Source organism: Fukomys damarensis, unplaced genomic scaffold, assembly GCF_012274545.1.
Source record: "Fukomys damarensis isolate Sample0158 unplaced genomic scaffold, DMR_v1.0_HiC HiC_scaffold_25, whole genome shotgun sequence".
In the NCBI taxonomy this organism is placed as follows: Eukaryota; Metazoa; Chordata; class Mammalia; order Rodentia; family Bathyergidae; genus Fukomys; species Fukomys damarensis.
The window spans coordinates 28,717,838-28,737,332 of record NW_022900937.1 but is presented as its reverse complement, the minus strand read 5'-3'; the positions used below and the strand labels follow the sequence as shown (position 1 = coordinate 28,737,332).

The following is a 19,495-nucleotide window of genomic DNA, read 5'->3' as shown; positions in this document are numbered from 1 at the left end:
AAATGGATTCTCTTGCTCTGTTGGTGAGAATGTGACCTGGTACAGCCACCATGGAGATCAGCATGGAGATCCTCAAAATACGGAACATAAAGTCACCCTCTGACCCAGCGAGACCAGCCAGGTGTATTCCAGAAAGAATTAAGGACTGTGCGTAACAGCGGTCCACGCACACCCACATTCACAGCAGCACCGTGCACAGTGGCTGAGTGGTGGGACCAGTCTAGATGCCCACTGACACAAGAATGGGTAAAGACAACGTGGAACACACACACAGTGGAGTATTATTCAGCCATGAGGAAAAACGGCTATCATGTCATCTGAGGGAAAATGGACAGAACGAGAAACCATCACATTAAGAGAAATCAGCCAGACTCAGGAAGTTAAATACCATGTGTTTTCTCTTATATGAGGAATCTAAAACATACATAGTTGATGAATAAATAAAGTGAGAGAGGGCAGATGACCAGCTGGTAGACTTGAGATAGGAGAAAGGTATAAGCTGGAAGGGGGAGGACCGTGGAAACGAAACTGAATTAGGTTCTATGCATGAACCTCCCCTCCCAAAACAAACCTCACAGTCATGTAATATTAACAAGCACTAGCAAAATATAATAGGATTTTTTTTTTTTTTTGAGACAGGGTCTCACTATGTAGTTGAGACTGACCTGGAACTCACTCTGTAGCCCAGGCTGGTCTCAAACTCACAAAGATCCTCCTGCCTCAGCCTCCAGACTGCTGGGATAACAGGGTGCAACACCATGCCCAGCTTATAATACAATTTTTTTTTTTTTTTTGCTTTTCACTAAATTTATTTTTTTTTGTTTGTTTGTTTTTGAGACAGGGTCTCACTATGTAGTTGACCTGGAACTCACTATGTAGCCCAGGCTGGTCTCGAACTCACAGTGATAATCCTGCCTCAGCCTCCCAAGTGCTGGGATTGCAGGCATGCACCACCACACCTGACTGTTTTTGTTTTGTTCACTTTTTTTTTTTTTTAATTTTATTGAGTTTATTGGTACATTTTAGGGATACAGTACAGTTACATTCACGATTTTTAAAACAAGAAAAAGCAGCAGCCTCAATAACATAAAACATTCATCTGAGTGTGTGGCACAGGTTTGTAATCCTGAATATTGGGAGCCCGAGGCAGAGGGTCATAAGTTGAAGGCCAGCCTGGGAAACTTTTCGAGACCCTATCTCAAAAATGAGAAAAAAGTTTACAGTGCTCCATAGCTGTAACTCAGTACTCACTGAGCTCAATCCCCAGATCTACCTACACCAAGAAAAAAAAATCAAATTTTGTTGATTTTACATGTACTTTTATCCAAAATTTTGATTTTAAGAATACAGATGGGGGCCAGGGATTTAGCTCAGTAGTTCTGCTGCCTGCCTCACAAGAGCAAGGACCTGAGTTCGATCCCTGGTGCCAGAAAAAGAACACAAATGGACAAAAATAGCCTCACAGCTCACCTCAGAGTTGATCGAGTGCTTTCACATGCAGCACCTCGTGCGATCCTGGCAGACACCTCGGTAGGTGACTGCAAAGTGTGAGCTGGGATTCAAGCCTCAGCCTTCTCACTCAAGAGCCCGGGTCCTCCTTTTGGCCCTGGTATTAAATTCTGGCCCGGTTCCTGTGACAGCTTATTGTATTTAGCTGCGGACAGAGCAATATTCTTTCTAATCCTAATGCCCGCAGCAGCGACTCAATGTTGAACAAATGAACATATAAAAATACCTCACATGGATGGCACTGACATTAATTTAGAAATTTTGTTCAATGCAGATATTGAATTTTGCATAGCCTCTTTTACAACCTAGCGGCCTGGGGAGAGACTAGAATATATACATCAGAAGCGTGTTCCCATCAATATTATCCCGGCACAACTGCAGCCTTAAAAAACATTAAGAGGAGGTTCGATGAGAGCAATGTCAGCCACCTGACAAAAGCAGCTAATCCTGTAACCTCAGACATCATTAGGGCTCTGCAGAACGACTGTGAGTTTAGCTGTGAGACACGTTTAAAAGCCACTAATGTAATTAAAATACACTTGTAGCGTTTCAAGAAGTTAATCATATGGCAGGACACTCAGTTTGCAAATCAGTATTTTTCCTACCTATTCTGTCAGAGCACAAGCAATCTTCCTTTGCAAGACTCCAGTGAGGCCTCAGGTCCAGGAGAGAAGGACCATGCACATCACAGCAGTGTGCAAAGAGCTAAGAGAACGCCCCGGGGAACCCAAGAGCCCCGGAAAAGGCTTGTGGTACACAGGAGGGCTCTGCGCCACACCCCGCCCAGAGCACTGGGTCACACAGGTGCCAACTACCTTCACACCTCACCTCCTTTACGTCTCCCTGCCTCCTCCACGCTCATCAAGTTTGTTCTTTTTACCTCAATGCATAATTTTGACAGATTTCATAGCTACAGAGAAGTAATGATCATATAATAAGCTGTCAGCAAACCTTTCATGGGGGTGAGCAGTTATTTATATTTTGCCACGTTGTTTAATCTCTACATACGCAGGCAGGGCTTGGCTTGGTTTCAGACAAGATCTTCCTATGTGGCTTAGGCTGGCCTGAAACTCACATTCTTCCCGCCTTGGCCTCCTTAGTGCTGGATTAAAGGCATGCGTTATCACACCCCGCTTCTTACATGTTCTTACATACTTTTAAAATAACTGTATTTTGACTAAACCATTTGCAAATAAGCTGCAGGCATCATATTTCCTTTGGATAGATTTCAGGGAGAAAAATTCTTCAAATACCTTCTGAGATTTGCCCTGTCACATATAAAACTACAAACTGCATATGAATTAAGCCAGAAAGATAAAAACAGCTAATACATCCCTACAAACAAGAAATAATGTGCCCAGTATGTACAAGTAACTACTACCTCACTCTTAACTTTTTGGTAACTATGGCATAATCATCATAACATAATCAGACATGGATACAATTTCACAGGGGAGAGAAGTGCTACAGCGGAAGTGGGAGGCAGCCCATCCCATCTCCTGCTTTCAGGGTTCACGCCAGGGCGTTCAGCCCTGGCTCCTATCTGAAAGCCTCACACTGCCCTCCTGCCTGCGTTCTGCAGACAGCATCAAAGGGCAGCAGAAGAGGAAGTAGAGAACAAACAGAAAAGCCCAGGACTGCATAAGCTGAGCCACAAGCACAAATGGATATAAGGTCAGGTGCCACATAAAACAGTAAGTCAATCTCACTTGGAAAAAAAAAAAAGACCACTTTGTTGGGTGAACTCACAATCATATATTTCAGCATATGTCAAGAGCTAAAAAGCAATCACGGAAGATGACTATAATTGCTAAAGATTTCTTTTCAAAGGTACATCTGCATTAGTTCCTTTTCAATACCAAACCATTTATTCTTTTAGGAGGTTATTTTTAAATCATTCTATTTCAAGAAAAATAACAGGGCAAACACATTACTGAAGCAAACAGCCAAACATATTTATTTGTGTTGTACTTCGGCTTAATTTTTTGGCTTCTTCCCTCACTCAAAGAGAAATCTAACTGCCTACCACACAACACTGCCCACCCATCACAGGAAATGTGCTACATATGAGGTGTGTAATTTTGATCAAGTGCCTGCTTTCATGTAGTTTACAGAGTGGCAATGTGATGGACAGAGCCAGTTAGTATCCACCAATACCTAGTTTTCTCACTTTTCTAGGCAACTAGAGAACTACTCCCAGACCCTTTGAAACTAGGAGGGACCACGTGGTTAGCTTTAAGCAAAGAGAGATGCTGCTGCTTCCAGTGTAATATGTAAAAGTCCCATTTTTTAATCCTCTCTTCCCTTCTAAGGTCATAAATTGAGACAGAGAGGCCTCGAAAGGGGTCCCCCATAGGTCTTATGATTACCAGTTAGAACAAGCCACCGAGGACAGACAACAGCAAACTTTTCCACAAATAACGGTATGTTTATGTGGCAAGTGACAGAAATACTAGGACTTTTCATTGCTTGTTCATGGGATTGTCTGCACTGTTACAATGGTATAGAAGCTGAGACTACATTGACTATTGCATTTAAAGGAATTGTGTCAGTCAGCTTTCCCTTGCCATGTGAAAAATCTGAGACAGCTCAAAGGAGGAAAGGCTACTCTGGCTTACAGATTCAGAAGGTTCAGTCCATGGCATGCAGCTCCATTGCTTTTATGCCTTTGATAAAGGCAGCAGGAGAACGTGGCTGAAGAAAGCCACTCACCTTAAGGCAGTAAGAAGGGAGAGAGTAAGAAAAAGATAAAGCCTTCAAAATCAGGCAATGAGTGAGCTACTTCCCTCCTAGTAGTCCATTCAGCTATGAGCTCATCAATGGCTTAGTGGCCTCATGGTCCATTCATCAATTCAGCATTTCTTAAACCAATCAAACTGCTGTGGACGTTAGCGGTCACAGTGCAGCATGGTTTGGTACTTGTCCCCAAAGGCTCACATGTTAGAGGTGTGGTTGCCAGCCTGTGGTGCTACTGGGAGGTGGGGGAACTTTTAGAAGGTGAGGATCTACCAGAAGAAGTTGTATCAGGGGCACTGTGCTCTGGAAAGGGCTATAAGGACTCCATCGTTCCCTTCCTTCTCCATCCACCACCACTTCCCAGGAGCCATGAGGTGAGTGCTGCCCATGCACCACTATGGACTATGCCTCAACAGGGCCAAGCCACCACGGACTGAACCTCTGAGACTGAGCCAGGATGAATCCTTCGTCCTTATGAAGTGTTTGTCTGGGAATCCTGTCATGGCCACAGAAAGCTGAGTAACACCGGGGTGTGTGACGCAAAAGAGAATCCCATGAATGGGCAGATGAAGAGTCGAGAAAGACAGGAGACGCTACGGGAGGAAGTACACCACAGTGTTAAGAACACGGGCTGGGAACTCCAGCCGGTGTGGATGCTAATTCTGCCTCCTGCTAGTGAGGGAGCCCAGCACAACTTCCCCAAGCGCACTCACCTTCCTTATGAAGAGACTCAGGCTGACAACAGCACCACCTCAAGGGGTCAGTGAAACAAGCTGGCCAATGAGCTAGCATTCAGAACAGTTGCTCAAACACAAAAGGGCTCCCTAAACACTAACCCTAACCTAGCAAACCCACGGAATGAGACCACAGTTTGGTTGTTTTCTAATAACTGAAAATACTGTCCGAGTTAAATTCAACATACTTTATTAAATTTGATATTTGAAAGAAGTACTACAGCTGAACTAGCATTCATCTTCCTCACTTAACACAAAATTATTTCTTCCGCTAAGTCTCACAGAGGATGTGTTTAAGACCGATTAGAAATGTGAAATGCTGCGGCAAGCACTTACCACAGTGACCCTGTCTCTACCACCGGTGACCTCCTTGTAATACGGCGATCCCGAGAGGACTCTCCACGCAGACAGGCCGCAGCTGACTGCCTTCGAGACGCCCGCCTCAGCGTCCCCACAGCCACCGACCAGCAGGAGTCTGAAAGAGAAAAAAATAACAAACTGAAAAATTGTAAATATGAACAAGGTAAAAGCAAAAGAGAGATCACAGGCAGGAACAAGGGGAAAAAATGAGAACCAAGACCTGTCATGTAAAGGTACGAGATCCCAATAATGAATGTAACTGTACTGTATACGTAAAATGTACCAATAAACTCAATGAGGAAATAAATAAATAAATAAAAGAGAGAGATCACAGAAAGTCGCCTTCACAAGAAAACTAAATTAAATTTAGTATGTTTTAAGCCTGGAAGGTCAGCATCTTAAGCAAAACAACCACCAGAAATACAATGGTTTCTTTAATTAGAATTTCATCCTCACCTATGCAGAAGCAACACTTAAACATTGAGTGGGGCACTCAGAAAATTGGGGAAATGTCTTAAGCTCAGTCACTGCATACTGAAGACATTACCCAGATCAACACCAGTGAGTGCCAGGGTAGCTTCACCAGGTGCACACACATCACCTGTATCTGATGCTAAAAGGGCACCGGGATAGCACATCAGGAAGAAATGACAAGCTTACGTAGTGGCGCACACCTGTAATCCCAGCACTCTGGAACGCTGAGGCAGGAGAATCACAAGCTCAAACCCAACCTGGGTAACTGAGTGACTCAAGACCCCATCTCAAAATAAAAAAGACATGAGGGTGTAACTCAATATGGAGGCCCTGGGTTTGAATTTTTATGAAAAAATAAATTTTCATAACCAAATAGTAAGAGTAAGTTATTACACTGACACTGCGTTATCTTCAAAGAACACTCACCTTTACCATATTCTTAGATCTAAGATTTTCAAAACTAGATAAAAATCCTTTGCGATTTAGCTACAGACCTTAGCCAAACTCCAGATCTATAAAGTTTATATTCATATTTTCTTCACAGAAACACAACTTGAGCCTTCACTTGAGTTATTTTCCAATTCCTGTTTTTATATAATGCCTCTCACACATTCACACCAGCAAAGCAAAAGCAACGAGTCTGGAGGCAATGGCTGGAAGCAATCTGTCTGGACTGTTCCACTTTCAGCAAACCCTCAGAACCAGAATACAATTAACACTCTTCGCCAGGACAAGAGGGATTCGGGTCCAAAGCATCACTCACCCACAGCACAGCTTCTGTCCCACTGCAATACATCCCCCCGGCCGGGGATTTAGCTCAGAGGTTCCGCCGCCCGCCTTGCAAGCACAAGGACGCAAGTTCAATCCCCGGCACCAAAAAAAAAAAAAAATATTTCCCCCAAAATTATACCCAGTACAGATGAAGCCATATCAGCCCTCTGAGTCTCACCAGCAAGTTGGACAAAATACAAAGAAAAAAGCATTTTAAACAACCCCCTAAACATGCAACCAACAAAAGGTCTGGTTTGGTTTCTTAGGAATACACAGACACACATATCTACACACGCGCGTGCACACCCATACATGGGGGGTGAGGAGAGAAGACAGTGAAAGAATGAGAAAGCAGAAGGCAGATCAATGAATTCGAGAGAGCATCACCTGGATGTTGGAGGATGTAAAGGAATATTGTTACTCCTGGGTGTGTCAATGGCATCGTGTTTGTATCTTCTTAGAGCCCTTACTTTGTAGAAATACATACAAATATTTGCAGATGAACTGATTCACTGTCAGAGGTTGACTTCGAAGGGCCCAGAGAGAGCCAGGGGGAGGGAGGGCTGGCTGGGACCAAGGAGAAGCGATGTGATGCTGGCCCCCACCAGGCCCTGCCCGGGGGATATGCACCAGGGAGTCACTACGGCGTCCCTCTTTGTCTACATGCTTCAAATTTCTACAGAAAATAACTTCTCCCCAAAATCTGTTTGCTAGGATAAACTCTTCTAAATAAACAGAAACAAAACATGTAACTTTTAAACAGAAAACACGATTCTATAAAATAGATCTTTAAAAACCAATAACCTGCCAGGTGTGGTTCTACAAACCTATAATTTCAGCACTCAAAGGCTGAGGCAGGAGGATTGCTATGAGTTCAAACCCAGCCTTGGCTACATAGTGAGTTCAAGGCCAGCCTGAACTACAAAGTGGGACAGCAAAGCCAAGAACTAGTAAAGGAGGCACCAAGAAAACATCTTCAAGATTTGTGAGTGAGCAAGATACCACACTCTTTGCTGGACTCTTCACCTTAAAGATGCTAATTCCTCTTAAATTAATCTGCAGACTGCAATAAGTATCAAAGAAAACTCTAGCAGAATTCTTCACAGTACCAAACAAAATGATTTAATGCAACCAGACCCACGTATGATTCACGTGGAGAGGCACAGGTGGATGCATTCACAATGACTGGTCCTCACCTATGACCTGGGCTCTGTGCATCTCTTCCCACCCTTGCGTCATGAACATTCGCTTGCCCATATGACCACAGTAGAATGTAAAGCTTCTATCTATAAAGTGAAATAGCAAATTGCATACTAGGAGAAGTTTTTACAACATATAAAGGTAATAGTGTACTAGTAGAGAGAATTATATAAAGATTCCCCCACCTGTCTAAACAAAAAATAGACAGGGAAAAAGCAACAGCAAGTCGGAGGAAGAGAAAACCAAGAGTACAGATTAAACACCAGAGATTTACACTAAGCACCCTGCAGATGGGGTAAGGACATGGTAACACTTCAGAACTACTGAGGCTGCATTTAGGTGAGAACGCTCGGGTGCAGTGGGGATGGTTAGGGATGTGGCAGTAAGTCTTGTCAATCACTAGTGAGACTGCATTTACAGTAGAGAGGACGGACATGGATATACACAGCAGAAGGCCAGGCTCCAACATCATGACACTGCAACCAGAGAAGAGGAATTAAGGCAAGAGGGGAGCAGGAAACAGTGTCTGTATTATTGTCTGTACAATAATAGATCTCCATACATACACGCACACAGTCTCTTAGGTAGAAGAGACAGCATTTGTAAATCGTGAGTAGCAGGTGCTTGGGTGTGTAGTACACTACTCTCAGTACTTTTTTCAAACTCAAAATGAGGACTATTAAGACTTAGTATCTAAAATTATGTATATAAATTCTCAAATTAATGAAGTCCAAGAGGAAAAATATCAGTCAACTGGCTTTTACATATTGCATCAACCCACAAGTCTAATTAAATACTGAAAAGGAAATTAGCATATAATGTGCTTTGTGACATTTAGAGGTTGTTTATATATTAGTGGTTATATTTTAAGCATTCTCTGAGTTTTTACTGAAATAACTGTTATATTTTTATAGAAATTAAGTCTACAGACAGACAATTCTGTAGTAAATAATGTGTCATTAATTTTGTTTTATGTTGCATTAAGTTCCTCCATCCAGAATATTTATATGCACTGGTAACCATTAATCCTTAGGTATATAAGATATTTGGCTAAGTTCTTAATTTCAGAGTCACATTCTGGAGAAAATAATTACATCTACTTTCAAATTATCATATGAAGATATACAAAGAAACAGAATTTTTAGGGTCTAAATTATAATTCTCCACACTAAAGTACATGGTATGTGGAAAATTAACAAAACTTTACCTCTTCTTAACAAAAACAAAACAGAGGGGAAATGAGACTGTCTTTCCCAATAGTCCTTACACTCGAATTCCACAGACAACGGCAGGAAACAGAGGTCTACAAGTGAGGGTACTGGGTTAGCCCGCGGTCTGGACACAAGCTGCCAGGCTGAGCGCCTGAGCCCCGGGCGCTGTCCCAGCAGCCCGGCCCTCACTCTTCTTGGAAACCACCCCCAGCGCCGCTTCCCTCAGCAGTCTCACGCAGTACAGCATGCTGCCTGGGCCACACAGCGCCCTCAGCTTCCCCAGGCCCTGCAGGGACACCACACACGCAGGCACAGACCCGAGCTGGCCCCTGCTCATAGCACCTCTGCAGCCACCTCGAGGTTAGGGACGAGAAGTGCCACAAGGCCCATTATTTGCACACGGGACAGGTTGACGTCGTCACAGGGAGGCACAGCTGGCCTCGCGAGGATCTCCTGGGCACTGAGGTGCGAGAACGGCAGACACACAAGTGCTTCCAGCAGCCAGAGGACAGACAGGCAGGGCCTCAGCAGCGCAAGCTACATTCTGCTCCCTCCTGGGCACCTGTCCCATCCCACCTCCTGCACTATGCACTTGTTCACAAGCACCTCCAGCATCAAACGTGGAGCCGCCAGGGTGCAGACTACATCTAATCCACCTTTGCATCCTGTGCACCACTGACGGCTGACGTTTCAGCCAAGCAACACCCACCTGAGCACCGCCTGAGAGGATGTCCAGGTGCACAGAGGGAAGGAAGACAGAGTCCCCGGCCTTGGCTTAACAGTGTTAGCTTCAGTCCTCCCGCCTGAGAATGAAGGGGCTGAACAAATGGTGAACTGAGTCTTCCAGCTCTGAGAGCCTGAAGAGTCTAAAACTCCCAGCAGGAACACAGACATTAGACCACAAAAATAAACTAAGTGATGGAGAATGGCGCACGCGCGCACGCACACACACACACACACACACACACACACACACACTCATGAGGAAGGAATTAAAGAAGCCTGAATAAAAGCAGAAGCCAAGTAAGAAAGGGGACAGTAACCCAGACATGGGAAAAAAAATCCAGCAGAGAGACAGGACGCAAGGCCCTGAGCATTAAACCATATGTGACATTGATGACAATGAAGTTGGGAGCCATCCTGAAAACTGATTCTGAAAACAAGCCAAAGAGTTTATCAAGAAGGCTCTTCAGTCTAACACTGGCTGGAAGAATCTGCCCTCTAGTGGCTTAGAATTCCTTCAAGTCAAAGTACAGCATAGGAAGTTTCAAACAATGAGAATTTCTGTGTGTGCTGTCAAATGCCTGCTGGGTCCAAAGCTTAATGGCAAGAAAGGAGGAATGGGGAGGAAAAGGCTCCATGTCCCCAGTCCGGGGCCCCAGTTTGAAACTCTAGGCGAGTGTGCGGGAACCTCAATGCTGCTGGTCAAGGACCACGCCATGGAATCCACTTTACATTATGTTTAAAGGGACTATCCGGGCTCTGGAAGACATAGCTCATTATGAGTCAATTATGAAGCACTGGACCATTTAGTCAACATGGGCTCACGGATGATCACAGAAAGCAATTAGATCGAAAGACTGCTTATTAAAAATGAGACAGGAAATGTTTCCCTGGTCCGGAAATTTTGCTTAGTTGGGTAATGAAGTCACTCTCCTGGCAACGAGGTAAATCAGTATACAGTATACTTAAAACTGAGTGGCATCTGACTATAAATTCCTTAAGATATAATTTAGAATTCAGAATCAAATATGGGCACATGTATAAAATTTAATATGCCTGACTTTGTATCACCCAAGCAGAGCTGGACTCAGATGTTGGACGGCACAGAACAGCTCCTCTAACAATTTCTCAAAAAGGACAGCTCATAAATCTTTGAAGCCTGGTGGGCCACAGAGTCTATTTCACAATGCCTCGTTTATGGCACAGCATGAAAAACGCTATATACAGGGTGTGGGAAGAAGCACGGCTATGTACCCATAAAGCTCTACGGACACTGGGACATAACTTTCAAGAGCCAGAAAGTATCCTGTTTGGGGGATTTTCAATCACCTAAAAAACATCATCCAGAAGATGCGGCTCACAGGCTGCATCGCGCCAAGTGCTTGTACAGAGCAAAGCTCCCCAGCCCTGGGGACGGAAGGCCGCAGTCTGCCCCCACAGGCTCACCTCCCCGGGAAAGGTTCCCAGAGCCCAGGAGCTCCAGTCTCTCCACGAACAGCAGCATTCGGAGCCCACAGCACAGTTCAGTGAGGACCAAGACAGCCCACAGAAGTATGTGGTGATCAGCTCCATAATTCTCTTGTCAGCACACACTTCTGCTGAAGTCCATTTCAAGAGTGTTTAAATTTTGCAAGGTACTGTGCCCACAGCACAGGAAAGGCGGTGTAAGAAACTAAGCTTTCCCTCCTCGTGGAGTTTATATTCTCGTGAGTTAAGGAGACTAAAATTTCACCTAGGAAAAATCTGAAAATAACATCTTAGCTCTTTTATTCCGAAGATGCTCCACTTGAGCCTTAAACTTTAATTCTTCCAAAGCCAGGCTTTTTTCATTCACTAACAAGTATTTGTTGAGCACCAGCGATGCGCCAGGCCCTGCTCCAGCTGCTGGAAGGGGAGCTGTAAACAACACAGTGTTCCAGTGCCTGCGAAGTGTCTTCTCCTCTCTCAGACGCTGTAGCAAAGCCGAGCTGACTGCACTGACAGGTGCTGCACGTGGGCACTGAGCAGTTCCAAGGCTCCAGCAGAAGGAAATGAACACGCACACTCTTTTAAACGACGCGAAATCTATGTGCGTGTTTAGGGAGTATGATACAATAATGGACTGTGCAATGGTCATTCAGGGGGACTGTTAGCAATTCCATCTATTCATATTTATTATTCCTATTTTTGGCAACCTTTAGCCTCTTCTCGTTACTTTTAAATCTCCCATAAACTGTTGGGAATAGTACACTGTCAGAACAAATTCCTCCTGCCTGCCCTTGACTGTGCGAACGTCTCTCCCCCGTCCCTTCCCAGGTACATCCTCCTCTCGCTCCCAGCACTCTGGGAGGCTGAGGCAGAAGGACTGCATTGCAGTTCAAGTGCAGTCTGGTCAACTGGATGACTAAGCAAGACTCTGTCTCAAAATGATAGACATATAGATAGACAGGACAGACAGACAGATATAAGGGCTGGTGATGTATCTCAGCATGAAGGCTCTGGGTTCAATCCCTGTTACTATCAAGAAAGCATTTTCCTCCTAATTGCTAACTGTTGTGTAAGGTATCTTATGAACATGTTGCCCCATGTTTAAGGGAGAGGCCTTGAAGTCTGATCCAAGGTGACATTGCTGAGACAGAGAGAACTGGACATTTCTATGGAACCTTAGATCCAGGATCCAAAAGCTACAGAGACCACCAGGGGTTTGGCTCAGTAGTTCCGCTGCCTGCCTCACAAGTGCAAGGGCCCAGTACCAAAAAAAAAAACACAAAAGAACAAAAGCTACAGAGATTCTAACCCAAAGCCAAGAGACAGGGTGCTGACCATGAAATTACAGTGCAGGACTAAACCAGGAAAGATCTTCACAGGCGCCACTCAAAACAGTCCAAGACCCAAGAAACTGATGCCAAGAAAAACTGATGCCATAATATTAGCTTCTATGTAAATAGGCAGCAAGCCCCTGTCTGATACACAAAGGCTTTAAAGAATGAAGACATTTCAAGAAATACAAGAATTTAAATATGCCTGCAGTTATGTAAGACAAATGCCAGCTAACCATAGCCGCCACCACTCACTCCCCCCACACACACCAAACCCCCCAGCACCACCTGTTTTGTAAATAAAGCTTTATTGGAATCCAGCCAGTTCACTCATCTCCATGCAGTCGCTAGTTGTTTACGCTACGCTATGTAAGAGCTGAGAGGGCCAAGTAACTGTTCCAAAAGCTGCATCTGGTCTCTCTTCCATGAAGGCAGGGGAGGGAAGGGATTCCTCTCCACCAGAATCAGGGTGTAAAGCTACATAAAACCAACAGCACAGGAAAGAAAAGAGAGGAGAAGGCAGGGAGGTGGCAGGGTGGCGAGGAAAGGGAGGGGCCTGGCATCTGAGATAGTCCTCGGGATGCCATGAGGCTATGAGTTAGGGTATGGAGAAGAGTCCGAATCAGTACTGCCACACAGTTTGGTCCAAAGCTGCTCAATTAATTTTTGTTTCCCATTTACACAATTCACCACTTCAGTATCTCTTCTTCAACTGTGCTCACAACAGTAGGCGAAACAATGAATTACCAAAAACCCCAAGTTTGTATATTTCCAATTTATCCCAATCCCACCCGGGCTGATTTATTTCACATTTGTAAAATTCTTATAGATGATAAATATTGTGTGCACACAATACCAGAGAAACTGGAAATAAATAAAAATGTGATGAATATTTTACCTACTTTCATTTTTAAAAAGACCACATAATGGAAAATATAAACAATCTAGCAAAAATGTTGTCATCCACAATAGGGTACGCACACACGTTCTCTGCTTCACAGTAATTTTCACACAGAACATTAATGGACTCATCCATCTCCACACTGACTGCTGCCAAGAGTTGTAAATGACTGCAGAACCAAAAAGAGAGCCTCCTTTTTGGCTACAGAATATATTTAAATTTCTAAAACTTTTCTTTAAATAGAGATTGCCCACCCAAAATAAAATTATCTTCAACTGCTTACATTTTGGGCTCAAAACTGAAAGCCTCAAGAGTATGAACAGCTGAGCACGGTGGTGCACAGCTGTAATCCCAGTATGCTGGGAAGCTGAGGAAAAAGGATCACAAACCTGAGCCCAGTCTGGACAATCTAGCGAGACCCTGTGTCAAAAAAGCAGGAAGTGGGGTAGATATAGCTCAGTCCCCACCGGGGTTCAATCTCCAGTACTGCAAAACAGGGATAAACATAAAGAACCAATTATCATGTAATAACTATTTGGCTTATGATAATTTCAAACATGATTACCTTCTAGAAATAATGCTAGGAAATAAACTAATCCTCATTTTTGTAATGTATCAAGACAGTGGAGTAGACAGCTGAAATAAACTAAGCAAACAAAGAACAAAAGCTCAGCATGACAGTCGCTATGATTTGGATCATAGAGGTCCTCCAGAGGCGCACAGGCAGAGGCTGGCTGGCCAGGCCGCGCCACAGCAGAACGAAACTGGGCCTGTGGGTTGACTGGGAGGTGATGCTCGCTCCTGGGCCCGTCCTCTGTCTCTGCACTTCCCAGCCACCATGAGGCGAGGAAATCCTCCACCCCTCACTTCCGCCATGAGGCTCTGTGCAACCTCAGGCCCAGAACGAATGAGGCACAGCAGCTACAGGCTGAACCCTGAGCCAAAACAAACTTTCCTCCTTTAATCGAATTCTGTCAAGAAATGTGCACAGCAACAGAAATCTGTCTACTGCAATACCTTTCTTTTTAAAGGGACAAGAGAAAACAAGAGACGTGGGAGAAGAACACAAAAGGGAAGAAAAGAATTGAGAGCAATAAACATAGTAATTTTCTAGGCCGGGCATGGTGGCGCACGCCTGTAATCCCAGGACTCAGGAGGCTGAGGCAGGAGGATCGCTGTGAGTTCGAGACCAGCCTGGGCTACATAGTGAGTTCCAGTTCAGTCTCAACTACATAGTGAGACCCTGTCTCAAAAAGGGAAAAAAAAAAAAAAAAAAAAAACATAATATTTTTCTCCATTCAGGAAATTAGAGTTACTTATCTAAGGTACTGACAGAAGAAGCATTATTCATCAATGAACAGAGTTCTTAGGCCACATGCCGTGGATTTTATGGAGATGAACACTACATAGCTCTTGCTCTTGAGTACCTGACATTCTGTCTGGGGTTAAGGAGTATGCTACAGAAGATGGGCGGGAAACAGCCCACTGCTACAGGAAGCTCCTTCCTAAGAGCCTTCATCCCATTCAGAGAGGAGCCCTTCTGACTTACTCACTTCTGAGGTCCCCATCTCTAACAGCTCACACTGACCACGTAGTCCCAACAACACGAGCTGTGAGGAGGACACATCCAAACCATAAAAGGGTATATCATCAAAACAGAGGGGCCGGGGATTTAGCTCAGCGGTTCGGTGGCCTGCCTTGCAAGCGCAAGGACCCGAGTTCAATCCCCGGTACCAAAATAAACAAACAAACAAAAAAACAGAAACATAAGTAAAGTAGGGGATATGTAAGCAGTGCTTCAAAGGTGGAGCACACATAGAACAGCAATTCTGTACGATAATGAGTGGGCCCTGTTCTCACAGCCTCAACCACCAGGTCATCACCTGAGGGTCACCCAGCCTCTAGTTTCTGCAAACTGAACCAACATTCCTCAGAGCACAGCTGATCTGATCTCCTCACGACAAAGATCTGAGCACCCTAATGAATAAGCAGCATTTCCCTCCCTTTCCAAATTGTCTCCCACCATACCATCTCCTCCCTCTCCCTCCCATGTACCCTCCATCCACAGTGTCAGCGGACCACCCGGCTCCACTTGCAACTTTCCAAGGTGCATCATGGCCTCTTTCCCAGGATGCACTGCAGTGGCACGTTTCCTCTCACCACTTTCCCACTGTTACTTGGCCTGGACACCCCTGGCACCAACTGCATCTAGTCTCCAAAGAGGGACAAGAGCCAGCAATCAAGCTTCCCTTACCCATCAGGAAAGCATGAACCCCTTGGTCTGCGTCCCATAGCACCGTATCTGTACCTTTATAAGGTCTCTGCTTTCTAGCTCACAAGAGAGAAAAAGAGAGACAGAACACATGAGAGAAAGAAGTATAGAAATATCTACATAAGAAACATTTATGTCAGACACAGGGAGATGCACGTATATTTCTATAACTTCTTCCTTGACAGCACAACAACATAAGGTCAGGACTGACCCCACCTCAACTCACATGATGCCTACCATGCCGTGTTTGCTCTCAGTGAGCCACAGGAAACGAGAGAGAAATGGAAAGCAGAAAACTCACAAAACAGACTTTCTACCTTGCCTGGCTTTCTAGTATACACAAGTCATCTGACAGAACACACTTTTTAAGAGAAGATTAAAATTTTAAGAGAAAAAAGCATACACATATGCTGACAAAGTGAGGCATTCATAGCTATTCTTTAAGGTACTGTAACAAAATCATGTTGAACTTAGCTACTTTTCTCATTGCGGAGACAAAATACCCAACACTCAAAGTTAAAGGAAGAAAGGTTTATTGAAGCTCACAGTTTACAGAGGCTTCAGTCCATAGCAGGCTGGCTCCAAGGCAGGGTGACATGGAGAGGGCCATCACAGAAGCGAAACAGTCCATGGCAGGCAGAAGGCAGCAAAAAAGCAAGCAACAAGCCACTTTCTGTCCCTTATGTCTTATCTAGGCTGCCCTCCCTTAGGGCACATAGCACGCACAGCCATAACCCTAGCACCTTTAATCCCAGTGCTGCACTATGAATCAATTCCAGCACGAATCACTCAGATCCAGCCACCTCTGAAAAGCCCGACCTATGACCACATGAGGCTTTGGGAGGGCATCTAGACATAAGCCATAACATAAACTAAGCCTGAAAGGGCCTTAAAAGATCAAAGAGTAGCAACGAAATATGGTATCAAAAGAAATAACAGCATAAAGACACAGATCAACGTCGAGAGAAACAAAGCCAGAAATAAGGGCAGGCGAGGACTGACACAGTCACAGTCAAGGCTTGGCACTCACAACACAAGGACACATGCATCGACCCAAAGCAGGTTAAGAGTCCCTTCTGAACTCATGTGAGGTTATGTATGGAAAATAGCAGTTCTAAAACACTACAACCAACAGCAAAGGCCATACTTTACCTAAAAAGTTGACAAGAAAAAAATAAAAACAGCATGATTTTCCTATCCTTATAATGGTCTTATTTTACAATCAAAATAAATGCTTTTATGTTTAAAAACTCATATAAATATATGATTACTTATATATAGTTATTTATAGCATATATAATTACATCCAATTTTATAAAGTATAAGAACCTCTACCTTTGCAAAAGGTAACCACAAAAGAAAAGCCTATCTTCAAATTTCTTAAGGATATGACTGACTCATCAACACAGGAGCGACATAAATCAAAAGCAGTAAGTTAGAGTGTTTTGGGTTGTTTTTGGTTTTTGGTACTGGGTATCAAATTTGGGACCTTGCACTTTCGAGGCAGAGCAGTGGCACCACTGAGCTAAATCCCTGGCCCCAGTTAGAGTATTATCCTTATTCAATCCTAAATACAGTATTGACTGTGGCTATCATTTTCTGAATATCAATTATGTACCACATATTTAATCTCCAACCAGCCTGCAGACACTAAATTTCAACTTCTTGGAGATTTTTTAAGAAAACTACTGAGAACTTCTAGAAGTGAAAAATCTAACAACTGAAACCAAAAGCACAGGCCTAGTCAAAAAAGAGGTGATGGACAAAGGGAAAAGTAAAATAAAAAATCTTTTACAAAAATGTTAATCAGACAGCAGATACATTTTTTCAAAATGGAATCATGTATTTCAGTAATTCAATGTGTCCATGTTCTCCACCTTTCCTCATTAAGTATATATATATATAAAACATAAAAAATTAAAATACTTGCTACTTTTCTTTTTTAACAAATACAAAGGAGAAAAAAGAAGAGAATGATAAAATTAAAAGAGATTCCATGAGAAAGGACATCTAGACAATAAAATTCCCAAGGAGAATAGAGAAAATAATCAAAGAAATAATTCAAAGAATTTTCTCAAAAATGAGGAGTATGAGTAACCAAACTAAGGCACCAGCACGGTAGATATAAGAAATTCACTCCAAGCCACAGCATGGTCAGAATTCAAAACTCTGGGGGGAAAAGAAAGTCTGAGAGAGAAAAGGGGGAAAAAATCAGAGAAAGAAAACTGGGCTTTATATCCGAATGACATTAGAATTCTCAAGAGCAACACTAGAAGCTAGAAAAACCTTCAAAATTCTAAGGAAAATTATTTCCGCCCTACAATTCTGCTGAACCTGATCATCAATCAAACATAAAGACAGAATCAGCCATTTTCGGACAGCAAGGCTTCAACAGACCATGTATTCCTTCTGGGGAGATAGAGGAGGTTATGACTGGCCAAAACAGTGAAATAAACCAAGAAGAAAAGAGAGCAAGTGAGAGCATGAGCGCCCCAGGAAACAGGGAGCAATGCAACAGCGAGAAATACGGACAGAACTCTCAGGGTGCAGGTGGAGTGAGACTCTAGAACAATAGGTATGTGGCAGTCAGAAATTTAAACTACAGAGGATTAGAAAGTTCAGAGACACACCTCTCCACAAAAGTAAAACTTGCGCAGCAAGAGTATATGTGATGTGCTGCAGGGAGATTTACACTGCCAGTGGGGTGAATGCAAAGGTAAATCTATGGTAAGTGTCTCATAAAACTCAGCATTTAAAAGAAAGAAAAAAGAAAAGCAACGTCTAACAATGTAGCTCAGAGTGGCGCACTTTCCTAGTAGGTGAGAGGTCCTGGGTGTGATCCCTAGTGGTGGTAGGGGGATAATGTAAATACAAGTAACAGGCATCTTGATGTGGACCTACAGAGCCCTGCGGGGACAGGAGTCACCGGGACCTTCCTGACCTCAGCTAAGCACCTGCATCTGTGTCACCCAGGCTGGCCCCCAAGGTGCTCCTGAACAGTGCTCCTAGAACCTGCCCTTTTCAGGGCTGTGCTTGGGCGACTCCCTGTGCACGAAGCCTCTCCCACACACCTCTTGCAGGTTTTCAGGCCACCACAGTGAGATATTCTTCTACGCTGACCAATCAACAAATGTTTACAAGTGCCATCAATCCCATCATGAAAAAGACGAATGAGAATATGAAATCACAGGAATGTTCACGTACTGCTGATAGAATGGTCAGCTGGTACAACTGCTATGGAAAGAATCTGTTATTACCTAGCAAAACTGGAGATGTACTTTCCCAACAAGCCAGGAATTCCACTCCTCCTTACACATCCTACAGAAACTCTTACACATGTGTGCCAAAGGAAGGCACAATAATTTTTACCACTGTACTATTTTTATAACACAAAAGTAGTTGGAAACAAAGCAGGTTTTCATCCATGAGAGAATGGTTAAATGTTTCACATTATTCATTAAAAAAAAATCCTCATAGTGATTAAAAATGAATGAACTAGAGCAAGTCACAGCAAGACTTCTAAGTGTGTGATTCCATCTGTATAAAGTCCAAACATCAAACTAAATATAAGTAAGTGCTAAAACTATAAAGAAAGCAAGAAAATAAAACAAAAGTCAAGACCGTGGTTGTCTGGGGGGAGACAGAATGGAATCAGTGACTAGCACAAAGGAGACTTTGGTGTGTGTGGGCAAGAGAGATCTTTTGCAGCCTAAAAATTCCATAATAAAATTCTCTAAAAAAACACAAGCCAAGGGCCAGGGATTTAGCTCAGTGGCACCGTGCCTGCCTTGCAAGTACTGCCTTTT

General features: G+C 43.6%; 1 protein-coding gene across 3 annotated transcripts in view; it reads right to left on the bottom strand.

The window, feature by feature from the left end:
• Nbas (NBAS subunit of NRZ tethering complex) overlaps positions 1-19,495 on the bottom strand; it is a 234,933-nt gene that overhangs the window by 186,194 nt on the left and 29,244 nt on the right. For all 3 annotated transcript variants that reach the window (XM_033756036.1, XM_033756035.1, XM_010629031.3), the window contains exon 10: positions 5,316-5,454. In XM_033756036.1, the coding sequence (XP_033611927.1) occupies positions 5,316-5,454 (139 nt within the window). The remainder of the gene's footprint in view (positions 1-5,315; positions 5,455-19,495) is intronic.